This window comes from Juglans regia, chromosome 12, assembly GCF_001411555.2.
Source record: "Juglans regia cultivar Chandler chromosome 12, Walnut 2.0, whole genome shotgun sequence".
NCBI lineage: Eukaryota > Viridiplantae > Streptophyta > Magnoliopsida > Fagales > Juglandaceae > Juglans > Juglans regia.
The window spans coordinates 7,298,146-7,324,611 of NC_049912.1; the positions used below are offsets into that span (position 1 = coordinate 7,298,146).

Genomic DNA, 26,466 nt, shown 5'->3' on the forward strand with positions numbered 1-26,466 from the left:
CAAATTGAACAACTTTGGCTGAGTCTGTGCGCAATGACAATTTGACTTTATCAGTAAGGATCCAAAGTATATCATCACCCATGATCATGATGATGATGATCAGAGCAAGAAAACAAAGTCCCTTTTTTTTTTTTCTGATCTGGAAATGGAATTTCCTCTGCTCTCCAAAAATATAGCTAAAATCCTCCTCTACCCTTATCATAAAAAGACACTGATTTTCAGTGGCCAGTTACTTTGGTCACTTGCAATCAATCAGGCAAGAAAGAAAAGAAGACAGATTTGTTCACAGCATCAGGCAAGAGATATCAGATCTACTTTACAACCCAACATAGCTCGCATCAATTTGTAATTCTATATACCAATCATTTTTTGAAGTATTCTGTTTATAGTATTGAAAAAATAATAATAAATTATTCTGAGAATACTTGAAATATTCTCGATACCCAAATAAAACTTTGCAACTTTGCAAGTAATAAACTCTTATATTGAGAAGGCACTACTTTGTCTGTTCACAAGCCTTGAATGCAACATTCTTGAGAAAAGATGCCTCTAACTTGCCAAAGCATTTTATGATTGCTAAATATAAACTGTGGCAACATTCATAGCTCATATGAAACTGCTTCATGCAATTGGTCATATGCTTTCATCCCACAATTCTTTAACAACAACAGCAACATTAAAATAAAATGAATAAAAACAACTCAACAAATCTGTACAAGAAAGCTGCATAATACAAGAAAGCCTGGGAAGGAAAACAATATAGAAGAGAAGAAAAAAGTGGAGATATTCTAGAAATCATGATGAAAAAGCTTTAAACCTCAAATTCTCTAGTAGCAGAAGCTAGTGCGGCATTGTTAACATGCCCAAAATCGATCTCAAAATCGACGTGGGCACTTAGTGACGCAATGGTAAGCAACCAATCATGTTTTTGAAAGCTTATCCTTAGATAATCTACCTAGTTATTTATTGTATATCGAGATTTACTGTAGTTTTTTGTTCTATAATATTCTTGATAGAAAAAAAAAAAGAAAAAAAAAAAAAACTGCATAATCATCTGTTCAATTGTATCCACCATTAATAATTGAGCTAATGCTGCCATTAACATGCCCACAAAGCTAGCTAAAAAACAAATAAAACATTCCAAAGCAAACTCCTCCCCCTTGAAGAATTGTAAAACATCGCAATATCATATATCATTAGGAAATATCAGCATCAAGAAAATAATAGTTACTGAAAATGTGAAACATTACAAGTAGAGCTGGAGATCATAAAATTCAAGAGGAAGAATATCATTTCCTTGTAAACTTTTGCATTGCTTTGCATTTTTTTAAAAAAATCTCAACCTTGAAATGAAAATTGATGATATCCCCATCACAATTCTAGCTATCTGAATTCCAACCATCCTATACACCCAAATGGAATTAGGCACGTCCAAGAAGCGCCGATATTTTTTTACCTGAAACGTTTCGAAGCCGATGTGATTGTTACCCTTCCTTGTGCACCGAGCCTTCATCGAACGACTGAGAGTGAGAGACTTTGCAGCTTTTCATCCTCAAGAAACCGTAAAGTTTCCGAAACTCCCGAACGGCATGGCCTCCTTCACTTCGGAAGGACGCGCCCGCTTCCTCCACGGACTTCCTCGGTCCGTCGGTATTCCCCAATCGTTGTCCAATCCTCCGTTCACTGTCCGTTTGCAATGCCGTCATAACCGATTTTATAGCCCGGCTCGGCGAATTCCGGTTTGCAATCATCAACTCGCCGATCTCGGCCGGGCTTAAACACGCCCCGGTTTGGAAAATCTCCTCCACCTGAGGGAAGAGCTTGTGGTCCTTGAGCCCCAAGTAGCTGCTCGCCAAAGTTTTGAAAGCCAAGAAATCACAGAGAGGAAAATGGATATGGACATCGATACGACCGGGTCTAAGCAGAGATGGGTCGACGCGATCCTTGCTGTTCATCATCGTGAAAACCATCACTCTCTCTTCGGCGCAGCACGAGTTTAATATCCCATCCATGAAGTTCAGTACTCCCGACAAGCTCACACCCGTCGATTTCTCCGTCAGAAGCCGATCGAGGTCCTCCATGACGATGATGGACTTGCTCGTTGTCTGTAACAAAAGCAAATTCAGATCCGAATCATTCAAAACCTTGGAGAGATCGATAACGTAGACATCGTAGGATATGAAATTCGCCATGGCAGCGACGAAGCTTGATTTCCCAGTTCCGGACGGACCGTATAAGAGAAAGCTTCGCTTCCAAACGCGGCCAAGACGGTGATAATACTGTTTGGATTTGACGAAGGATTCGAGATCGGACTTCACCTTGTTTTTGAGGTCGTCTTCCATGGCGATGGTATCAAAGGTCGAAGGGTGCGTAAAGGGAGCGGATCTCCACCTTCCGTCACCACCCCCGCTGCGATGATGATGATGGTGATGATCGTCGTCGTCCTCGCCGCGCTTGATATTCATGTACAGCTTCAGGTCTCGCTGTTTTCTCAGCTCAATTTCATCAGCCACCGAGTGGATGTGCTGGAGATACGGCCGAAGAATTCTGCGCTTGTCTGCCTTTCGGACCTTCAGCAGGAAGCTTCTGCAGTCGTTTCGTAGCGTCTTGTCAGCGTTGGTCCATGTTAATACGGCGTCGAGAAAGTTGTCCTCGACGGTCTGGTTGGGGTCGAGGCAGAGAACGATGTCGTTAGGCTTCTTGCCGGTGACAAGGTTGGTGAAATCGGAGTCTTCGAGACTAGACAAGGAATTAAGGTAGAGGGAAACTCTTCGATAAAGCTGATTCTCTTGCATACTTTCATTGAATTCGGGGACTTTGAGGAATTGGTGAACATGAAAGCAATCTTCAATCCATCTCCACCATTTCTTCACGACAAAAATCAGTCCGGTTTTGAATAGAAGCACCCGAATCAACACGAGAAAACAAACAAGTGCTACACCGAGAAGAATCAGGGTTCGAACACCCATAAAAAAAAAAAATCTCTTTATGGGTGTTTCGAATTTTCCTTTTGAGTTTTGGGTTGAGCGAACAGAGAGAAAAATATGTGACGGAGAGAGAGAGGTGGATGGGAGAGTGTTTGTTTTTTAAAGAAAACGCAAGTCTGAAAATTGTGTGCAACGAAGACGACAAGATAGGGATTAGGGAGTGGTTTTCAATTCTATAAATATATAACTTACCTTAAAATTATAATGGGAGACGGCTACTTGCCGGCAAAGGTAATATTTCTGATTGAGAGAGAGAGAGAGTTTCTCTTTCTTTTTGTTGCATTATGATTCATGCCCTACGAGGAAAGAGCCCTTTTATATTGACTGGGAGGAAATCCTTTTATTTCTCCGTCATTTCGAGAAACTTTCCGGATGGTATTGAGTTTTTCAAAATTTAATTTAATTTTATATGTTAATTAATTTCGCTGTTTATAGACTTTTTTTTATAAAGTAGTTTCCTGGTTACTCTACCGGCCATCTCGTGAAATAGGTGAACTGAAGAAGAGCTGGATGGTCCAATTGGAGAGCCTCAAATACTTTTTTTTTTTTTTTGAGCGAGAGCCTCCAATACTCTTAAAATCAAAAGTATATACATATATATATATATATATATATATTATATACATAGATGAGAGCCTCCAATATTAGCCTGATTTACTTTTATAGATGGGATAAGATAAGTTAAAATAAATTAAAATTAAAATTAAAATATTATTAAAAAATATTTTTTTAATATTATTTTTATTTTAAAATTTAAAAAAATTGAATTGTTTATTTTATTTTGTGTAGGAATTTAAAAAATTTATAATAATTATATTAAATAAGATGAGATGAGTTGAAAATGGTTGTGAAAACAAATAAGACCGATGATTCAGAAGTTTTATAGGGACTTTTGGTCAGAGCTCTCTCTCCCTTTTCTCTCCAGAGACTCACCCCTAGCAGGGGGTTTCTTCAGACTCGACTGGCCGCCACACTCCTAGCGTGGCGCGTGTCCCTCACGAGCAATCACAGTCTCTTTGTTTCTTGTATTTTACTTTTCTTCAAGCTAAAAATTTGAATATACAATTGTAATTTGTCATTTTCACATCTATCCTTATGTTTATTGTTATTTTCTTTTATTTAAGTAAATGTAAAAAAGAAATAGTCTCTTGGACATTTTGTTGATAGAGTGAAAGTCATCTCCTTCTTTGGAGGGCGGGATTTGAAATCCCTATTTTAGGCAGAGTGTGGTCTCTCAAACGATTTGTCTGTAGAGGATTATAAAAGTTAAGACCATACCAGTCACAAATGATATTGTGTACTGGTGGAATTTCAACCGTGAGTAGTTGACTTGTAATATGAGATTTTCCTTGTATGTCTCAGGTCACAGCTATAATTTCGTTTTCATAAATGAATAAAGTCTATTTCTCATTAAAAAATAGTGAATAAGAGCAAGGGCATCTTTGTATTTTTGTAATATCTTAGAATTTTGTGTATAATAGTAAAATGATCTAAATGAAAATGTATTATTTGGTTTTGAAAAATGAGATAGAAAATATTGAATAAACATATATTTAAAGTAAGTATTGTATTGAAGTTTGTAAAAGTGAATAGATAAAGTTAAAATAATTTAAATATAATGCTTTAATATTATTTATGTTTTGAAATTTATAAAAGTTGTACAGGTGGATCTACACCCATCGTTGGGGGCTCCCGCTAATTCATTTTAAGTTTTTTTTAACAATTTTAATTATTTTTAAAAAAAATACAATATTATTAAATAACATTTTTTTATGATTAAGGGAAAAAAACTTTAAAAAAACAATTAGAGCGGGAACTCCCAACGGGATCCCTAGCTTTTTTCAAGTTGTATTTATTTTTGTATTTGAGTACTGATTAGATAAAAAAATTCAAAATTTTGAAATTGAAAATTATTTTGTATTTAAGTGATATTTGTGAATGAAGTTATGAGAAAATTTTGAGAATTTTAGAAATTTTCAATGTTTCCCAAACATGCCTTCTTATTATACTATAAGATTGGCGTTTGATTTTTGATTTTATTAATTTTTTAAATAATTATCTATAAAAAATGATTAGATATACTATCTTCGACATTGTCAATAACAACCTATAGTGAGAAATCGAAATCCGATAAATACCGATACGTAAAAGGATAGAGATCGAAATTAAGCATAATGAGTGGCAATCAGTATGATAGCACTAGAGAGTTGAGTGGATTGCGGACGCCGCAATTTTAACATACGAGAACGAACATCTATCTCTACGCATCCACACAACCGAGTCATGGTATGGGTACTTGGAAGATATGATGCTTTTATGATACTTGGAACATCTATCTCGAAATCAAGATCTCATCAAACTCGTCCTTACATTGTTTTTTCAAAAATTTTGTTACTTTCCATTACCCATTTGGAATTTTGTTGAGATGATTAGGATTGGTTTGAATTCAGAAATAAAATGAAATGATTTTAGATGAAAGATAAAAATTGAAAGTTAAAAAAAATATTATTATAATATTATTTTTTAATATTATTATTATTTTAAAATTTAAAAAATTAAATTAAAATTTAAAAAAATTAAAATTTTTATTATATTTTATATAAATAAAATGCAAAAGCATTTTTGTTAGGTGATGCGACAATCATTAACATCATTGATGTGTCAAGTGTGTAGACATATTTAATTTTTGTACTTTATACCACCCTCTAGGGGTGTAACCGGTCCGGTCCGGTCCGGTTTTGGACAAAATTTAAGACCGAACCGGTATGTACCGGTTTTGTATTTTTCAAAACCGATTACGTCCCGATTACCCTCCTAAACCGGTACCTCCGGTTTTACCGGTTTCCGGTCCGGTCCGGTCCGGTTTTCTCATTTTTTTTAAATGTAAAAAATATATAATAAAGTATTAATTCTTATTATAAAATGTTATTAATAATTTAATATATATATTATGCTTAAAGCATATGATCAATTAAATTTTCATTTTTAAGATTAAACTTTTATTTTATAAATTATAACAACATTATCTTATATATAATTATATTAATAACATATGATCAAATAAATTACAAATATTCATATTTAAGATAAACATTTATGTTATTATTTATAAATTATAATATGAAATTTTTTCATATATAATATATAATTATATATATTATATATAAAAATTTAACATATAATTATATATTATATATATAAATATTTTGTATAATATATCAAATTAATTTTTATATTTTTTTTTCCAACCGGTCCGGTTCGGTCCGGTCCGGTCCCGAAAACTACGGAACCGGAACCGGCCGGTTTTCATAAAATAGGAACCGGTTCCGGACCGGACCGGTTCAAAACCGGACCAACCGGTCCGGTTCGGTCCGGTCCGGACCGGTTTTCCGGTTTCCCGGTTTAAATTTACACCCCTACCACCCTCTTGCAATTTTGTAGAGAAAGCAATCTTCAACTTATCTCTGGTATTTATAGTGGCGACTCCATTTTTTGTGTGAAGTTCTCTCACAACATTTAATTCCTGCAAAAGCCATTCTGCCTTTTTCAGGAGATGTTTGATAATATATATCTTTTCAACTCATCTTATTATATATATATATATATTTTTAAATATTATTTAAATATAAATATTTTTAAATTAATTATTATAATTTTTTTAAATTTTAAAATAAAAAAAAAATCAACTTTATGAAATTTTAAAATAAAAATAATATTAAAAAAATAATATTTTAATTTTATAATAATTTTTTATTTAATTTTTATCTCTTATTTCTCAAAATCCAATAAATACATAATTTAAATTATTTTATTACTATTCACAAAATTCTCATAAATAATTTCATTTCATTTTCCAAAAATCTCCTAAATGCTTGCGTGTCTCGTAAGGAAATCTCTTCTCCAAGTGCTCTCCTGTGTCCCATCATTTTCTACTCTCTAAGGCTTCGTTTGGTTGATTAACTTATCTCAACTCATCTCAATTCATCATTATAATTTTTTCAAATTTTAACACAAAATATAATAAATAATTCAACTTTTTCAAATCTCAAAATAATAATAATATTAAAAAATAATATTCTAACAATATTTTATCATATCAATTCAACTCAACTCAACTCACTTCAACATCCAAACACAATCTAAATAGCTTGGCTTAGGCCTTGTTAGTTCACATATGAGATGAGATAAAAAATTTATGAATAATAATGTATTAATTTAGAAATAATAGTGAAATAATTTGAATTAAGATTTTTATGAAATTTTGAAAAAGAAGAGAAAAAATTAAATAAAAAAATTATCAAGTTAAAAGAGGGCTAGAACATAATTTTTTTAATGTAATTTTTGTTTTGTGATTTGAAAAAAATTAAAGTTTGAAAAAATTATAATAATTAGGTAATGATTAGATGAAAAAGATAAACATTTAAAATTAAAAAATATTTGTATTTGAATTATGTTTGGTTGTGAAGATGAAATGATATAAAATGAGATTGTTTGAAAGGTTTGTACCAGACTTTAGTTTCATTAATGTTGTATGCTCTCTGTTGTCATGTCATTATTAATGCGACTCTATAGAATTATGTTATATACAGTCACTTTTGTATATTTTTTACACATTCTAATAATGTGATTAGTTAAAACAGTTATTTTATATTAGAAAAAGTCACACAATCAATCACATTAGTAGAATATACAAAAAATACAAAAAAGTGACTGCACATTTCTGTGCATGTTTTATCTCACTCCTCTCGCCTGCTTATAGGTCGCTACATGTCCTGATTTGGTGCCCAACTCCCAATAGTTAGCCCCAAATTCCGGCCAAGTTATCATGCACTGAAGTTTTGGAAATTCTGCCATTTAGGTCACTCTTAAGAGAAGGACATGCAGAGCCTTCTTGGCTCTTCCGTTGGTTGGTCTCGGGGCCTTGTCAGACATGTCATCGTCCTTAGATATCCTTGCTCCATTTTGGTATAGATCTCAAAGTATACTCTAATTTTTATAAAAAAAATTGCAAGACTTACCCGTAGGAACACTATATAAATAATTTTCAAACTTGAGGCGGCACTTTCTTGTAGAAATTCTCTTGTGCACGTGGACGGACGGACGATATAGCGTGTACAATGCGCGTATAACAACGTATAACAAAACAAAACCCTCTGTAGGAGTTAATCCATAGAATCATCGTGAATGAACTGTCAAAGTTGAACAAGCCAACTGCCCTACTTCAAATTCACACGGTTTGGATTCTATTCTATATATATATATATATATATATATATATATATATATTTAGATTAGATTTAAAAAATAATAATTGTAGTCATGGAAGTTATAAGTACCTCACATTCTTTTTAAAAAAAATGAATAAAAATGAGATTTACATAAAAAAATTAATATTTTAATAATAAACTTAACTTTTTTTTAAAATAAATACACGATATTTACACAACTTATAACTGTATTTAGCATTATTCGTTAGATTTTGTACTTCCTTCATTTCAAACATCCCATTAAAACTTTCAACGCACATTTAAATCTTCCAACTATCAAAAACCTTCACAAGTATTCTTGATCATCAAAATTTGACCGTTAATATATATATATATATTATATTCAGTCACCTCAAAATAAATAATTAAAGAAATATATATATGGAAAAGGGATATACTCATGATTTCCGTGTGAAATACAAATCTCTCTGCATTCTGTTGCCTTCCTCTCTAAAGAATCTCTTCTTTTTCTGAAAGATCCATCGCTCAAAAGCAGTCGTGAAAGAGTAATGCGGAGATTTGTTTTTGAAAAACTCATACGCAGACCTAGCTCCTATCAGAGTCTCAGACCATGAATGAGCATCAGACCTAGCTCTAGTATGGAGTCACTTCTCAAATTAACAAAACCATTTCAAAATAATAATAATAAAAAAAAAATGCTAGATGAACACGGTTCAACAAACTATACAAACACTTCACAAAAAAAAAAAAAAACTTTTGAAAAATTGGAAAATAAATAAGAATTCTAAAACCATCCGCATGCTCATGAAATCAAACAACTCCCTTAAGATTGAAAACAATTAAAACATAAATGAAACAGACCCTTATACTAGCGCTTAAATTCGCCGCAAATAACCCCATAAATCGCTGCAAATAAGTTTTTGCAGCGATTTATGTTGCGCCGGACGTTGGTCGCAATTGTAGAGCCTTTTAAAAGATTAGCCAGCGAATTACAAAATTCGTCGCAAAAAATTTTTATTTACAACGATTTTTTTCGCTGCTAATATTATTAATTTCGCCGCTAATAAGGTTGAGATTTTAGTCTCGTTTCGCTGCGAAAAAATATTTGCAGCGTTTTCTATCGTCGCGAATACACAAAATATCGCCGCAAATACCTTGATATTATTTGCAGCATGTTAAAAAATCGCCGTGAATAATATTTTTTGCAACGGTTAAAATCGTCGCAAATAAGGTTGTCTCTTTTGCAGCGAGTAAGTGTCGTTGCAAAATTATATTTGCTGCGATATGTAGTCGCCGGAAATAATGTTCTATGACGAAAAATATTATTTCCGGCGAAATATACTCGCCGGAAATAATTTCAGGTAATTAAAAAAAATGCACAAAACAGAATGAATAACAAACAGAAGCAAAGCAGAAAATATTACCAATGGAGAACAAACGGACCCATGTGTTCCAGCATATACATACACGATCATTCTAATATATATTATGAAGATATCAATGGCGTCCAAAATAGAATTGAAATCCTTGATTAATTAGTAGGAGGACCTAGCTACTATACCATGAACATGCAGGCCAGCAAGTATATATAGTGCAGGTCAAGGCTGGATATGAAAAGAAATTAATTATATATTAATATATAAAAGAAGTACTACTACATGAGAGTGGTACTAGTTTCAGTCGCGGGAAATCCAGTCATTTCCCTCCTATATATATTTATATTCCTTCTCCCTCAAATAACTCATGTAGACCAAGATGAAACAAAAAGAAAAGAAATCATGTGGATGCTCAATTAAATAAAGGTATGATTTTGATTAATTCAGCTCAATCTGTTAATTGCATGCCAGAAATATATGCACAAATTAAAGAAGATCAAATATATATATTTGATTTTATATATATTCTATGAGCTATTAAAATCTTGCATGCCTGATTTCATTACAGTATAATAAAAACAAAATAAATAAATAAGTAGAAAATTTAAAGGACAATTAATAGAAATGTCACAATTGAGGCATGCATGCTAGCTAGTACCAATATTCATGAAATAAAACCATACAGGCATTTCTTTTGTGAACCCAGCTCATGACTAATCTTTGGATGGACCACTGACACACGAAAGGGTCTACTACCTTTCCTTTTTTCTGAACAACTAGATTGAATTAATCAAAGCACCAATATTTGTGGATCCTCCCCTGTTTGGAAAAAAGCTTTTGCTACGGGCTAACTAACTATATATATATATATATGGTATATATAATGTCCTTGAAGAAACCCCACATTTTGGTAGCAAAAAGATGAACCATTACAAGCTGGTTCTCCACTTTTCATAAATCTTCAAGCTTCACATGATGATCATGACGTGACAGCTTAATTTCTAGAAATTAAATCAGAGACAGAATTAATGTAATGTCAAGGCCATTATGTTGTCTTTAATCAATAACTTAAGTCTGACTTACAACTGATGCCGTGGCTATCATTGTGTAATCCACCCATCTCAGATACTGCCTCAATTTTCCTCTTGAAGAGTGGTACAAACTGGAGGCAACTCCAACTCCAACTAATGAATTAGCATACAACTTAGTATTCAGGTTCTTCCTGCATTCCCAACAAAAGCAAATAAACAAGATGTAACAAATATGCACGGTTTTTTCATGCACTTCAAGTTATGTACAGAAAAATATAACCTTGGGGCCTGTATTCCAAGAGCTATAAAAGCAAGTGAAGTAAGCACATTAGCCATTGTTTCTGCCAGATTCTTGTCACCTGGCAAAAGATATAGCATGTAAATCAATTGTTTCCCTAGAGATTGGGTTGCATAAGAGAAAAGTAAAATGTTTTTTTCTTTGCAATACCATGACAACACCCTTGGATGGGTCTCAAATAGGCTGGTCTGTGTTGCATATCCATTTGGGAAACATGTAAACAAAAAGTTAGTATGGCTAGCTAGTGCTTCACGATCAATTTAGCATCCATTGATCTGCTATGTACCTAGGTAGCAATCAGACTTCCCCATTGGAGAAATCAATTCCCAAGAATTACAGACAAATTCCTCACTATTTTTCTTATATTTACGAAATTATACAAATTACTTTACCATATCTGAATACTTAACAAGCATGAATTTTTCACTCATTGCATTAGTAGCCGCTGATTTGCTTCAATAGCTGAGCTTCTACTGATTGCTTCAGGAAAGTCCCCATCTTTATTATTCTCAGACAAAGCAAACACGGTGAATGAGGCACCACATGTACCCCATGGACACCCTCAAGGGCTCTGCTTGGGTTCAGTGTAGTCTGGTACCTCATAAACCTTTTAGTAATAAATTAAATTAATTTGATTTCCAGCGAGAACTTGTTGGCATTAACTGGAACAAGAGTACCCAAAGCATCCAAATATACTGCTTGATTCTGTAACAATACAAAGTAGCAGTGAGATTAGTGCAAATATGAAGTATGAACACAATGAACTTATGCCGCAAATAGTCTTCTATGACGAAAAAATTATAATACTCAGGATTAACAGAGAGAGTTGAAGATTATAAACAAAAAGGGCATGCCTGGAATATTAATCTTCCACCACTTCCACTTCCAACAGATGATGCAAGTGGGCATTTTTAGAATTTAGAAGTGCTCAAATCAAGAACTCACTGTAAATTATCTGAATATTGAAAAAACCATGCGAGACTACAACATTTCATGAATTTATTCAATGTGAAAATTAGTTCCATATACGTTGGCACAACTCTAATTACGAACGTTAGAGTTTATTATAACAAGACCACATCAAGGTTTTAAGAGTAAGTACACAAAGGAAAGCAGGCGGGGAGGGAGGCAGAGAGGTATACCTCTTTTCTATAGAAGTAAACAATCAAACACACTTGTACACGGAACATTCAGCGGTCGAAATTCTTCTGGGGAAGAATTACCCTGCAGCAGAACTAACAACAAAAATTACCCTGCAGCATCGACTATAACAGCAGTTGAGTCCTAGAAACAAATAAGGAATGCCAAATAGTTGGATGCATCTTTCATCATCTGTTGTATAATAATATATATACAACCACACCACCTTATATAACCAAGAAAATCTCTAAAATCTCTCCATTCATTCAAGTTATAGAGAAATCTGAGAGAGAGAGAGAGAGGTGAGGCCAGATTCGGGGAGGAAAGAGATCGGTGGGGGGCTGGGGGAGAATGAGGGGGTTGCCGTCGAGGTAAGGTGGAGGTGGCGTGGTGGCGGTGGCGACGGACTGTGCTTACCGGCGTGGGTTGTGCTCGAGAAGGAAAACCGTGGGAGAGAGAAGGGGAGGGAGGGGGGAAGGGTTGGAGGGAAATGAATGGAGAACGAGCGGGCATTTTAATTTAATTATCTTTTTTCGGCGTCTTAATATCGCCGCAAATAACAAAATTCTCGCCGCAAATAGGAAAAGTCATAGCAGTATTCCTAGTTATTTTTTGCGGCGATTTTAAAATCGCTGGAAATAATCTATTATGGCGATTTTTAAACATAAAAAAAATCGCTGCAAATGACCACTTTCACAATCGCAGCAATTAAAAATTCGTCGCAAAAAAAAGTGATTTTTTCTGCAAATTTTTCATCGCGAAAAGTCACAAGTCGCTGCAAAAGACCAATTTAGCATTTACGGCGAATTTATCGGTCGTAAAAAGTAAAAAAAATCGCCGCAAAAGACCATTTTCTAACTTGATGTAAAAAAACAGCAACGATGTAAAAAATCGCTGTAATAAAGGTTTTTTGCAGCGATTTTATTTCCAACAGACAAAAAATCGTCGTAAAAAGCTTTATTTCTTGTAGTGTGGCTTTCACGAAGCAGGGTGTTTAACAGTTGCTATTATTGTCTGTGAGCATATTTGGTTAGAGGATTCGTTTTTATAAATTTAATTAATTATTTTTTAATATTAAATAATAGATTCTTTAAATTTATTATTATTTTATTAAAATATTAATTTTAATATTTTTATTTATTTTAATTCTAATTATAATTTAAATATTTATTTATTATTAAAAAAATATATATTAATTTTTTAACTTTCATGTTATTCTGATATGGCAGTTAATGGCACTGCATTCGGTGATGGAGACAAAATGCAGAGAAATGAGATGGTCTCTGGTGGCGCAAAACAAAAGTAAATGATTCAAGGGCAAAATAGACATTCATTATTGATGTTGGGTGTGTGTTTCGTGTCTCATGATCGGCGTGCTTTCTAGCATTTTTCTTACATTTTTGTCCTCTAATTCATTGTTAAAAAAACAATTAGATTTTCTATTATTCTAATATATATATATTTTTTGAAACAAACCTCCTTGTATTCAATTCAAATTGTAACTGTATCATAATACATTTTGTCTATCCTCAATTGATTAGTAATATACCCAGGGCCCTTCTCAATCCAATACAAATCATTTACCCCATGTACAACCCATTTTGCAAGTTGATGAGCCACCTCGTTACCTTCTCTATGAGTAAACCCAATTTCCCACTCTGGATAGAGTCTCAGTTTCTGTTGTAGATCTTCCACCAAATGATCCAGACTTGAATCATTCCCCTCTCCCATCTTCACGGCTTCAATCACACCCTTTGCATCATCTCCTTCAATTATGACCTCTCTCACTCCCAACTCTTCACATAGGACCATAGCCTCCCACATGGCAGAACACTCAGCCCCAAAAGCACCAAAGATAGCTTCTCTGATAATAGATGCTGCAGCAAACACCTCACCCCTTCCATCTCTTATAATCACCCCAATACCTATATTTTTAGAAGGCACATTAATAGCTGCATCAAAATTTGCCTTTAATTTCATATCCCCAGGTTTCTTCCATCCCCTGCCACAGTTGTTACCAACATCAGCTGCACTTTGATTTACTTCCCTCTCATTTTTCCTTCTAGCCCTATTGAATTCCTCATATCCTGATACTGACCACTGTACCACCCTAGTAGGACTTGCAAATTTTTTTTTATCAAAGACCACTTTATTTCTTCTATGCCATATATTCCTCATTATTAGAACCATCTTCTCAATGCTTTCCATTGTGAGTTTGCTGTACAGTTCCTTCCATAACTGGAAAAAACTTTCCACACCCACTCTCCATTTTTGCACTGGGCTTCCCCTCTCTGCCCACACATCTGTGGCTGCTGGACACCACCAAATAGCATGCATAGCAGATTCTTCATCACTTAACAAACTGGACACAAGCCATCCTTCACTATCTTTTTCTGCCATAAATTTTGCCTTGTAGGCAGAATATTGTTTGCAAGTTTCCACAAAAAGTGTTTTACTGCCCCTGAGACATTCAATCTCCATATCTGCTTCCATATAGTTTCCTCTCTGTCTCCCTCTGAGGTTTCCCCATCCCCCATCCTCCTAACTTGCTGCAACATATGGTAGACACTTATAACAGAATACTTACCATTACTAGTTTGGTCCCAAATTAGTCTATCATCTGCACCCATAGGGCTAATAGGCAAGGCCAATATCATTTCAGCTTCATCTTCATCAAAAACCTGTCTCACCAACTCCATCTTCCACCCTTTAACTGAGTCATTAATCAGCTCACTCACTCGAGCTTCAACATTTAGCACCTTTACTAGAGATTGAACATAGCCAGTCACAGGTTTAGGCAACCATTTATGTCCCCCCATATATGTATGGATTCACCATTACCTACCCTCCATCTCATACCTCTCTTAATTACTCCCATAGCAGCCCACACACTCCTCCAAATGAAAGAGAGACATTTACCCAATGAGGCATCAAGAAATGAAGAATCTCTAAAATATTTATCTTTAAAAATTCTAGCCACTAGAGAATTAGGGTATTTAAGCACCCGCCACCCTTGTTTGGCAAGCATAGCCAAGTTAAAATCCTCAAGCAATCTAAAACCCAACCCACCATGCATTTTACCCTGCTCCAATCTACTCCATTTCCACCAATGGATTCCATCCTCTTTTTTATGTTGAGACCACCAAAATTTAGCAAAAAGCTGTTCAATTTCCTCACACAACCTCTTAGGCAATTTGAAGACACACATAGTATATGTGGGAATTGCTTGCAACACTGCCTTAATAAGGACTTCCTTTCCAGCTTTTGAGAGAAAAGCATTTTTCCAATTTTGAACCCTATTCCACACCCTTTCTTTAAGGCCCCTCAATGCATTATACTTGGATCTGCCAACCACAACTGGTAAACCAATGTACTTTTCATAACTGTCACAAATAATGGAACCAGCTTCATTGAATATCTCATTTCTAATACATTCCTTCGTGTTTTTACTGAAAAAAGATAGAGGTTTTTTGCTTATTTAACTTCTGCCCCGAGGCCTTTTCATAACACTCAAGGATGGAATACATGTTCCTCCATTCCTCTACTGCAGCCTTCCCAAAAATCACACAATCATCTGCAAACAGCAAATGATTTACCCTTAAACCCCCTCTAGTTGCAGCCACTCCCTTAATCACCCCTTCCCTTTCAGCTTTCTCAAATAAGTGACTTAATCCTTCTGCACATATCAAGGACAGATACGGAGATAAGGGATCTCCCTGCCTTAACCCCCTCGAAGGAATGATTTGCTTCCCTGGTTTTCCATTAACCACCACTGAAAAACTAACAGTTTGGACACATATCATAATCAATCTAGTAATTTTCTCCCCAAAGCCCAATCTGAATAGCATAGCTCTTAAGAATGACCATTCAACTCTATCAAAGGTTTTAGACATATCAATCTTCACAGCCATACTACCAACTTTCCTTTATGCTTGGTTTGCATTGAATGAAGTAATTCAAATGCAACCATAATATTATTAGAAATAAGTCTATCAGAGATGAATGCACTTTGAGTTTGTGAAATAACATCAGGCAATACCTTTTTCACTCTATTTGCAAGGACCTTGGAAATCAGCTTGTATAAGATGTTACACAGGCTGATTGGTCTGAACTCCATCACAGTCCTCGGCATCTTGACCTTTGGGACCAATGCTATGAGTGTGTGGTTTAAATCTGCCAGCATAGTACCCCTGTTGAGAAACTCCAACATAGCATCACTAACTTCAGAGCCAATTGGTTCCCAATGCCTCTGATAGAACCCAGCCCCAAAACCATCTGGTCCAGGGGATTTCCAAGGTGACATCTGTTTCAGTGCCGTTTCTACCTCCTCTATTCTAAAGGTTCCTTCAAGGCCCATTCTTTGTTCACTGGAGATTTTAGGCTCAATGTCTGAAATGCAACTTTCAATATCAACTTCAGAGGGATTACTAGACGAGTACACTCCTATAAAATACTCTCCAAAAGCCTCTTCAATAGCTTCCTGCCTCCTCACAGTACACCCATGCACATTAGCTATTTCAACTACAGCATTCTTTTTTTTTTTCTTTGGCTAGCACATGCATGAAAAAACTTAGTATTACGATCCCCAAGTTGCAGCCAATGAGCCTTAGCTCTTTGCCTCCACCAACAATTCTCCTGTTCCAACAACTCCTCCAACTCCCTATTCACCTATCTTATTTCATCTACATTAGAAGGCCCTTCTTCTTCTTTTAATTCTTTGAGTTTTTCAGAAAAGATCTTGATCTCTCTCCCTCTCCTTGAATTCTTCCTCATATACAATTTTCTGAGAGCCTGACTGCATGACTTTAGTTACCTCTGAACACTTAAGAGACTACCTCTCATCCCTTTTTCCCTCTTCCAAACCTCTTTCACAGTGTCTCCACACTCCTTTTCCTGATCCCAGCTCATTTCATAACGAAAGGGTCTCTCAAATCTTCTCTTCAAGTTGTTGTCATTATAACAAGATAGTAAAATAGGAAGGTGGTCAGAGCTCCATGCAACCAGAGTTTCAACCTCAACCCTGCTGTAACCCCTTCTCCATTCTTGGTTAGCAACAACACGATCAAGCCTCTCTTTTACAAAAGACCCATCTGAGTGGCCATTGCTCCACGTATACTTGTTACCCCTCCATCCAAGATCACTCAACCCCCAAGAGATAAGGCATTTCTGAACTCCTCCATCTGACTTTCTCTCCTCTCATTACCCCCCCCCCCCCCCCCCAATTTTTCATCTTGAGAAAACAACTCATTAAAATCACCAATTACGCACCAACCCACCTCAGATGAAGGTTTTAGCATTTGCAACAATTCCCAAGATCCCTTTCTTTTGGCAGTTTTTGGATGCCCATAAAATCCTGTCAGAAGCCCCTTACTTTCCCCATTCATCTTCATCCAAAGGCTAATGTGCCATTGAGAGAAGTTCATCAATTCAACCTCTTCCATATTCTTCCATAGCATTAATAGACCACCCCTCAACCCTCTCGGTTCCACCATCATACAACCATCAAAACCCAATTTCCTTTGAATTATTTCAACTTTGTTAGATCTCAACTTTGTTTCCATAATAAAAACAAAGTCTGGCAGCTTTTCCTTTGTAATCTTACAAAAGACCTAAACTGTCTGAGGGCTGCCAAGCCCTCGGCAGTTCCAACTTAGAGCCCTCATTGATCTTGGCAGGGCTGCCAAGCAGATCCTGCCCTCGAAAGTGAAATAGTAACTTCTTTTGTATCCACCCTTAATTTCTTAATATAATCCTCATCTCCTCCCACCTCATCCTCATCCTTAATCATTAACCTTTTCCTTACCAACCTTGGTCCTACACTATCTTTTTTCCCCATTTCTCTTGCTCTCCTCTTCCAAGTCTTTTTAACCCCACTCTTCTTTTCATTCACACTCCCCTCCTTAAATTGACTTAGCCCTTCGCCATCCACCACTTTTCTTCCCTCCTCTTCTATTTATGCAAACCCTCCCCCCCTTATCACCTCAATTATGGATACCTCACCCTCAAGTTTCTCTTTCTTCCCCTCATGGCTCTCCATACACTCCCTTTCTTTCCTAACCTCCTTCCACACCTTGACCCTCACCTCCTTTGACTCACCCTCCTCTTCATTACCTTCCATAGAGGCTAATCCCCCCTAACATTCATATCATTTTCACTTTCCTCACCCCTAAAGGATCTTTCTGTATTAGTATTAGTATTCCATCCCCCATTTTTCCCTACACCCCCTCCCATATAATTCCTTCTCTTAAAGCCCCTCCCCGCTCTTAGCCACGAGCCAAACTGCTCCTGAGCTACATTCCCAAACCCCTTACCCTCTCCCTCACTCACACAACCATTCTCTCCATGGACTAACCAACCACACTGAAAGCATAGCTTGGGCAGCTTCTCGTATTTAAGATTAACCCATACATTTGCCCCATTTACTTTAATCCACCTTCCTCTAACCACAGCCCTTCTCAGAGGTATCTCCACCCTTACCCGTAGGAATTCCCCCCAACCTATTCCATCACTTGGCACATCCACATCTATCAAACTTCCAAGTGACTCTCCAATCACTCTTCCCTTCTCTTTCGTCATGCAGAACATTGGCAAATTATGGATCTGAATCCAAAACTACTCACTGTCAAACTTCCACTCATTTGGCTGGGCAAAAACCTTAAATGCCTTAAGTGCAAACAGGTGGTTGTCAAACAACCACGGTCTACCGTCTAGCACTCGCAGTTTATCACTCAAAGATTGGAAGGTAATCACAAATTTATTATCGCCTACTTCACGAAATTCAGCAGGCTTGCTAATCCTCCAAATCTTCCCCATCGTGACTGCTAAAATCTCCCTTCCGATTGTTCGTTCCATACATATCTTCCCTACAATACTTCGTTCCCCACACTCCCATACATCCTCCTCTGCTTTTTCTCCAACATCAACAACAAGCCTCTCCTCCTTCGAGAGCCTAAACTTCTCCCATTGTGCTTCCAGATTCTTCATTCCTCCTCCAGAGGACTCTTCCATGGCCACCTCACGCAGTCCTTCCTCACAGTTAGTTATAACTGTTTTCCACCACCTCAGTTTCTAGAGAGAAAAAGAGAGGAGACTCAACATTTTCCGTCTATTATTATTCTAATATTAATTCCACATGAAGAATAGATTTTGTTTAAGTTCACACTGTCTCCCATTTGCACAGTTACATTTTTGGCCTCATTGGCACATTTTTGTCTTCATTCATCATTAAACCTTTCTATTATTCTAAAATTAATTAGAATATAATAATAAAATAATAATATTAATGAACTTACAAATAATTTAAATTGAAGATTTTAATTTATTGAACTTTTGTGGAACAAATTAAGAACTTAGGATTTTTTTTTTTTATATATCTTCTTAGATTTAAGAATAATAGTATTTTTGGTATATAATATTATTTGAAAAAATAAAAATTATCTTCTTATTAATTTTCATAGTAATTCATAAAATAAATCATATTCATTGGGCTAATAATATTTTCATTTTATAAAATGCAATTATTATTTTTAGGTTTTAATTTATGCATCAGTCGATAATTTTTCTTTAATTTATCATATTTACTATTTTACTTTTTGTGGTAAAAGAATTAATAACACTTTTTATCCTTTAAAACTTATTATGATAAGAGCATGTTTTTATTTTCTAAGCTCGATATTGCAATTCTAAATTTTAAAAGAATAATAATATAATATTTAAGTTCAAAAATGAAAATATTGTCTTTAAATTTAAAGAATAATATTTTATTATTATAGGATATCGTTTCAAAAAGATAATAATTATCTTCATATTATTTCTCATAATAATAAATCATACTAATGACACTTTTAAATTAATATTATTTTCATTTGAATAGAATATTAATCTTTTTTAAATTTCAAATGAATAGTCTATTTTTGTAATATTTTATCATTCTAATAACAATTATATCCAATAATTTTATAAAAAATTAAAATAATAATATTTTATTTTTTCAATTATTATTATTATTATCATGTACATGTCTAATTGGTCTTATAATGATTGGAGCAATGCATGTTCTATTATGATTTCAATATAAGGAATTCTAATACTTGATTTGATATGTGTTTAATAATTTTACATTTTCTTTTTCCTTCATTTTTTTCAAGTATAATTATAATTATTTGTAAAATTTTTTTAATAGATTTATGATTATCTTTACATTTATCATACTTATTATTCTAATTGATATACGTCTTAAAACTCCTATTTACCATATAAAAAATGTAGTAAAACTTTTGATAGAGAATACGTATCTTGCACGTGAACTCTTAACTAGTGTGTATATATATATAGGAAAATGATAATTGAATCGATAAAAGTGACCAATTGATTTTTTTTTTTGGTCTAATGATTAAGAAATAAAGTGACTACTAGTGAATTAATTTTTTTAAATATTTAAAAATATATAAAAAATAATTAAATAAAAAACTATATTTGCACTTGTGAGTACAAAAAACCGCAAAGTATAAAAATGAATTATACTTTTAACCAAATATGTTATTATGTTTGGCCTTTATACTTGAGAATACTTGAACCATTAAATTTACCTTTTTTTATTTTTTATTTTTTTATCGGATTAAATAGTAATTTAATATGATATTAAAATAAATCGAAGGACTGTCATAATTGATATTATATGAATTAAATATGGCACGCATTTCTTTCCTTTTTTTTTTTTTTAAGAAAGAGCCGAATGTCACATATCTAATAGTGACCCCGTCCCAATTTTATTAATACCCTCACTTTTGGCGGAGGAATACCGTGGTTACATCTAGAGGTCTGGGATTACAAATATAGAACTAAGACCAAAACTAGACCTCAAAAATTCAACTTAATTTAACAACGGTACAAAAAAAATCAAAGGATACAAAACCGAGACCCAATGTATTAACCTGCAATAAAAACATACCTGGATCGATGTCCCCCCTAGCCAACTTTGCAAACTTTTCGAATATAGGGAAGACCCCCTCTATCAAGTCTAATGTTTCCTCTAATGGGAGCAGGCAACTCAGATAACGTAGCCCAAGAACTAGTTAAACCTTTCACACCCATTTTAGCCAAACCATCAGCAACCGAATTACTTTCTCTGTAACAATGAACAAAAGAAACTTGAAGTCCAGCTAGCCTTTGTTGTACTTCTTCCCAATAATCCACCATATACCATAGACCACATCTCTGAGCCCTCAACTAGTTAAGCACTAACAAGGAATCCAATTCAATTTCCACACATAAAAAACCCAACTGATCAATGTGCATAAGCCCATGGAGTAAACCCATCAATTCAGCAAAGTTATTAGAATTATAACCAATCGTAGCGGCAAACCCCCAAATCAAATCCCCTTTATAATCCCTAATAATTCCACCCGCACCCGAAGCACCGGGATTTCCCAGATAGCAACCATCCACATTCAACTTAACCCAACCTGGCTTAGGATGTTTCCACATAACCGAAATATCTCTTTTCTCATGGAAGTTAAGGGCAAATTGAAACATTGTAAAATACCTTCATCTCGCCGAGTGAGCACATTTACCTCCCTAAGCTTTAAAGCAATCCAAGACACCCAATATTTTATGAAACACCAAACCTGTTGGACCGAATCCCTCACACCTTCCATCCTAGCCTTACAACTACGCCCCCATAGCCTCCAAGTAATGATAGCCGGGAGAATACCAAATAATTGCCCAGGACGATTATAATTCCTTGCCCTCCTATGCCAGCAATCCACTCTATGTCTCCATGAACTACCTACCATCAAAGGTACTCCCAAAACAACTAAGCAAATTCTCCAAATTTTTTTTGCAAACTCCCCTCTGGCAAGAATATGATTAAGGTCCTCATCATCATATGACAAACAACAATCACAACGGGAAACTATAGGAATACCAATTTTCCGTATGCGATCATCCACCGGCAGACAATCATGAATGGCCTTCCACATTGTAATCGAAATTTTTTTTGGAAGAGTTGGGTTCTAGACCCATTTTGCCCAAGGAAATTCTAGACCTCTCGAACAATACAATTCCACGCGCAATTAGAAGAAAATTTCTCATCAGCATTCGGGAGCCATATCAGAACATCTCGCCCATCTTTAATCCTCCCTAGCTGCAAGATAATATCTTCAGCTTTTTGATGACCAATCAACAGAGTAAATAACTCCAAGTTCCAACCCAACTCAGTTTTACAATCTTCCAATTTAAGATTCGGCAAATCGGAAATCTGAGTACTCTTACTTAAAGGAGAAGGATCATGTCAATTATCATGCCAAAAGATTAGGTTTCCCTCCCTCACTTTCCATTTAGAATGAGCTTGCACAAGAGGAATATTCTGTAACATCAACTTCCAAAAAAGGGACCATTTCTTTGGATTTTCTATGTCTATCCCCAACATATTTAGCATGAAAAAATTGGACCAAAGAGAATTACCTTGCAATAAATTCCAAGCTAGCTTCATATGTAAAGATGACTGTACTTCTCTCAGATTACTGATACCCATACCACCTTCCGAAATCGGATTACAAATATCCTCGTAGGAACGCCATTTTTTCTTAGGTTTACCATCTTTTACTCCCCAGAAAAAAGTACTAATGATTCTTTGAATTTTCTCAAAGACGGATTTAGGCGTCCTTAATATAGACAGACTATGCATAGGAATACTTTGGAGCACGTGTTTGATAAGAATCAACCGTGCCCCACTAGATAACAATCTGGCTTGCCAACCCTCCAACTTGGCCTGTACTTTTGCAATCAAATCATCAAAATGCACAATCTTCTGTCTACCTGAAGTAATAGGAACACCCAAATATTTGAAAGGAAAACATCCTTCCACAAAACCAGTGAAACGGATAAGATCCCTACGTCTAGACAAAGAAATCTGCGAAGAAAAGAATATATTGGATTTCTTTTGGTTAACAACTTGACCCGACCATCGTTCATAAGTCTTTAAAACCTCCATAATAGTTCTTAAAGAAGCCTTTCCTCCATTACAAAATAGCACCATATCATCAGAGTAAAGTAGATGAGAAATAATAGGGGATCCCCTCGAATGATAAAATGGAATAATCTTACCCATATCCACCTGTTTTTTAATCATTCTCGAAAAAATTTCCTCAACTAAAATAAACAAACAAGGAGAAATATGGCACGCATTTACCTTTTAAAGACAAAGCTTTGCTACTCATTATTTCTACACACCACACACCACACTAATTTTTATTTTTTAATTTGTTAAAATTATTTTTATTATTTTTGATTTTATTCTTTATAAACTAATTAATTTTTTCTACTCATTATCCATACACTACACATTTGATAAGAGAAAAAAATAAAAATATAAAAAATTTATTTGTAGTGTGTGGTTTGAGAATGATAAATAGAATTGTTCTTACAAACATTATATAGACAAGCTGTTAGTAGTGTGATGACACACCGGGCTTGTTAATTAGTAAAACATATTGCTACACTCTCTTTTGGTTAATATTTTTTACAAACACGATTAATTACCTTTAGTCAAGAAGAATGATACTCTTCTCTAGTGTTTTTGATATATACAGTCTCAGAATGTGCAAGTCATGCGCATTTCATTTGAAAAAAAAAGGTAAATATAGAATTCATATGAAAAAATTCATATTTTAATAGGGAACCAAATTCTTTTTGAAAAAGAGTGCATATGGCTTACCCACTCTAGGACTGTATATGTTAACTATGATGCAGCAATTGTGCTAGACAAAATCAAGTCTGAAATCAAGTCTGCCAAAGTTGGAAAGTATGCCACCCAACATCAAGCTGAAACTGCTAAAATCATGGAACCTACCAATTCCGATATAGTGAAGATTTGAAAGAGAAGATTGTGAGAATTTTCCTTTTATTGTATTATTCTGTAAATCTTGTATTTATGTTGTTTATGATCATGCATTTAATTTATCATTGGCTACATGATGTGTATAAGGATACGTAATATTTGAAATGAAGTGTGAATCATTTTTCTAATTCCTCTTCTCTTTGTTTCTTTTTTATGATATTAGAGTCTGCCATAGGATGAATGGGAGCATACACTACTTATCATGTGACAAGGACAAAAAAAAAAAAAAAACATACTGGCATACACATGAGGGAGGGTGTTAAGGAATAATTCCACATTGCCTGTGGACAAGGTATTGGCCATATTTATAAGGAATGAACAATCATATCTTATAAAACCACATAACCCATAGGTCCCAAGATCGAAACCTGACTCTGATACAAAAAAAAAAATTCATGGGCCTAACTCATCTCATAAAATCGGTTTTACAAGATATGATTGTTCATTCCTTATAAACATGCTTAAGACCTTATCCATAGGCAATGTGAGATTATTCCTCAACAATATATATCATTACTCAATTCTAAATATGTATTAATTAATGCTTAAATGTCTCATATATAATATGATGCAAATATACATGATTAAAACTGGCCTTAAAGGATTTTTGAATAAATATTAATAAAAAAATTCTTAATTTCCTTCGAATTTGATATTTTAAAAAGCAAGATTGAACATGCTTAACATTGTAAAATAGTTGAAACAGTGTAAAAGGGGTTCTAACAAGTTTAAACTCGAACTATATAGTGTAAAAGGAAATTGATCATCCAAGCCTCCCTAATTGGTGGAATTAAAAGGCCTCTCTCAAGTGGGGGCATACTCTGTAGCTTAAAAGTGAATTTATAGGGCAATTGGTGGTTGTGGTTGCAAATCACCTAAGAGTATATAAATAAAAATTTCTAACTACTTACTTTTCCACTTAGAAACATAAAATTATTTCTGTAAAACCTACAAAAACGACAAAATATCCCTACCTACTAAATTGAAAAGAAACAAATTAAAAAAAAATTCCAAAAAATGAAAAATATAAATAAAATGAACAAACATTTATGAGCTAATTAAATGATTAAAAAAGAAAAACGCTTAAAACATTTAAATATTTACAAGAACCGTAATAAAAAAAAATTAGAAAATCCACTAATTTTTTCATTCAAAAAAGAAAATTTACAAAAGTTCTAAAATAATTGAAAAAGAGAAATAAAAAATTAAAAAAAATTAAAAAGTTCTAAAAAAAGAGTGGGATAACTTTTCTTCGCCATCGATGGAGAGGGGGATTCCCTTCCCATCGGTGACCCATTAAGCCCCTAGACTGGCAAGCAGAAGCAAGCAAGACACCCGAGGAAAGTGAAGATGCCTTCGATCCCCACTAGTTGGCCTGCTGCCACTCTTGTTGTGTGTCGAGGCTGGGGTGGTAGAGATAGTCATGAAGTGTCGTGCAACCCACTTGATGTGGCCCTTTGGCCATCCGTAACACAAGTCTTTGTATGGTTTGAAACAAGCATCTATACTGTGACAAGCAAGAAACAAACCAGATACACGACAATCACTTACTGGTTATTGTGTTCTTATAAGAGATTTACTTATTTCTTGAAAAAGCAAGAAACAAACCACAATCTCTTGAAGCGCAGCAGAATCTAAATACTGAGCTATGACAGTCACTTGTTGTGAAATCAGTTGGTTGTTGTCTTTGTTTCATGAGCTGAAATTGCCACATTCATGACAACCTGCTATACTATACTGTGACAATCAAGCAGCTCTATACATAGCTGCAAATCATGCATTCCATGAAAGAACAAAACACATTGAGTTGGATTAATTGTCACTTAGTGAGAGAGAAAGTACAAGCTGGATTAATTGTCACTTAGTGACCTCTTCACAAAACCACTTGGCTGTGATACTTTCCATAGATTACTTGGCAAATGGGTATTCTTAATATACATGCTCCACCTTGAGGGGGAGTATAAGAGTTTATTTATTATGATGTGAATGTAATCACACGTATATATAGCCGACTTAGTTAGCTCAGTTTGTTACTTGAAAGCTTTTAGAGCATACAAGTGTACAAATAGATTTTACTGTAGAGAGAATACATAATATCAGGATTACTCTCATTTTTCATAGTCCTCAAAGGTTCTTTGCAGTTTTTAAGTTCTTTGCTCTCCATTTTTGTTCTACTAGCTAGCAATCTGCATCAGATTCTTCAAAGCATTTAGCTTTAGCTTTATTATTAAGAGGGTTGCATGCTCGATTCTGGTAAAGGGGGTGGTGGGTAGGGTTGGAGGGAAAGTAAGAGTTTGGGTACGTAGAATAATGTTTGGAATTGCAGTAGAAAATATAGCTTATAACTTGAAAAAAAAACGTACGATTTCTTGTGTTGGTTTGTAGTGATTAATCCTGAAAGTATTCCTTGTGAAATCGACACCACAAATAATATTCAATAAATGTTTTTTTTGGGGCTAGATCTAGTGTAAGTCGATCAAATTCAATAGCTATATATAGAAACTCAA

At 34.6% G+C, this 26,466-nt stretch overlaps 1 protein-coding gene across 2 annotated transcripts; it reads right to left on the minus strand.

Moving 5' to 3' along the window:
* Window positions 1-1,168: 1,168 nt before the first annotated feature.
* Window positions 1,169-3,268, minus strand: LOC109010382 (AAA-ATPase At2g46620-like). 2 transcript variants are annotated; one of them, XM_018991209.2, is made up of 2 exons: window positions 2,319-3,268; window positions 1,169-2,105 (listed from the first exon to the last, which is right to left on the minus strand). In XM_018991209.2, exons 1-2 carry the CDS (start codon window positions 2,967-2,969, stop codon window positions 1,485-1,487), a joined length of 1,272 nt encoding a protein of 423 aa, XP_018846754.1. In that variant the 5' UTR covers window positions 2,970-3,268; the 3' UTR covers window positions 1,169-1,484. The 2 variants fall into 2 exon arrangements, with proteins under 2 accessions (XP_018846754.1, XP_018846753.1); XM_018991208.2 differs by having other exon boundaries at window positions 1,169-3,268.
* Between the last annotated feature and the right edge of the window lie 23,198 nt (window positions 3,269-26,466).

Excerpts from the sequence above, each read along its gene's own strand:
- LOC109010382 (XM_018991208.2), bottom strand. The coding sequence starts at position 2,969 with ATGGGTGTTCGAACCCTGATTCTTCTCGGTGTAGCACTTGTTTGTTTT.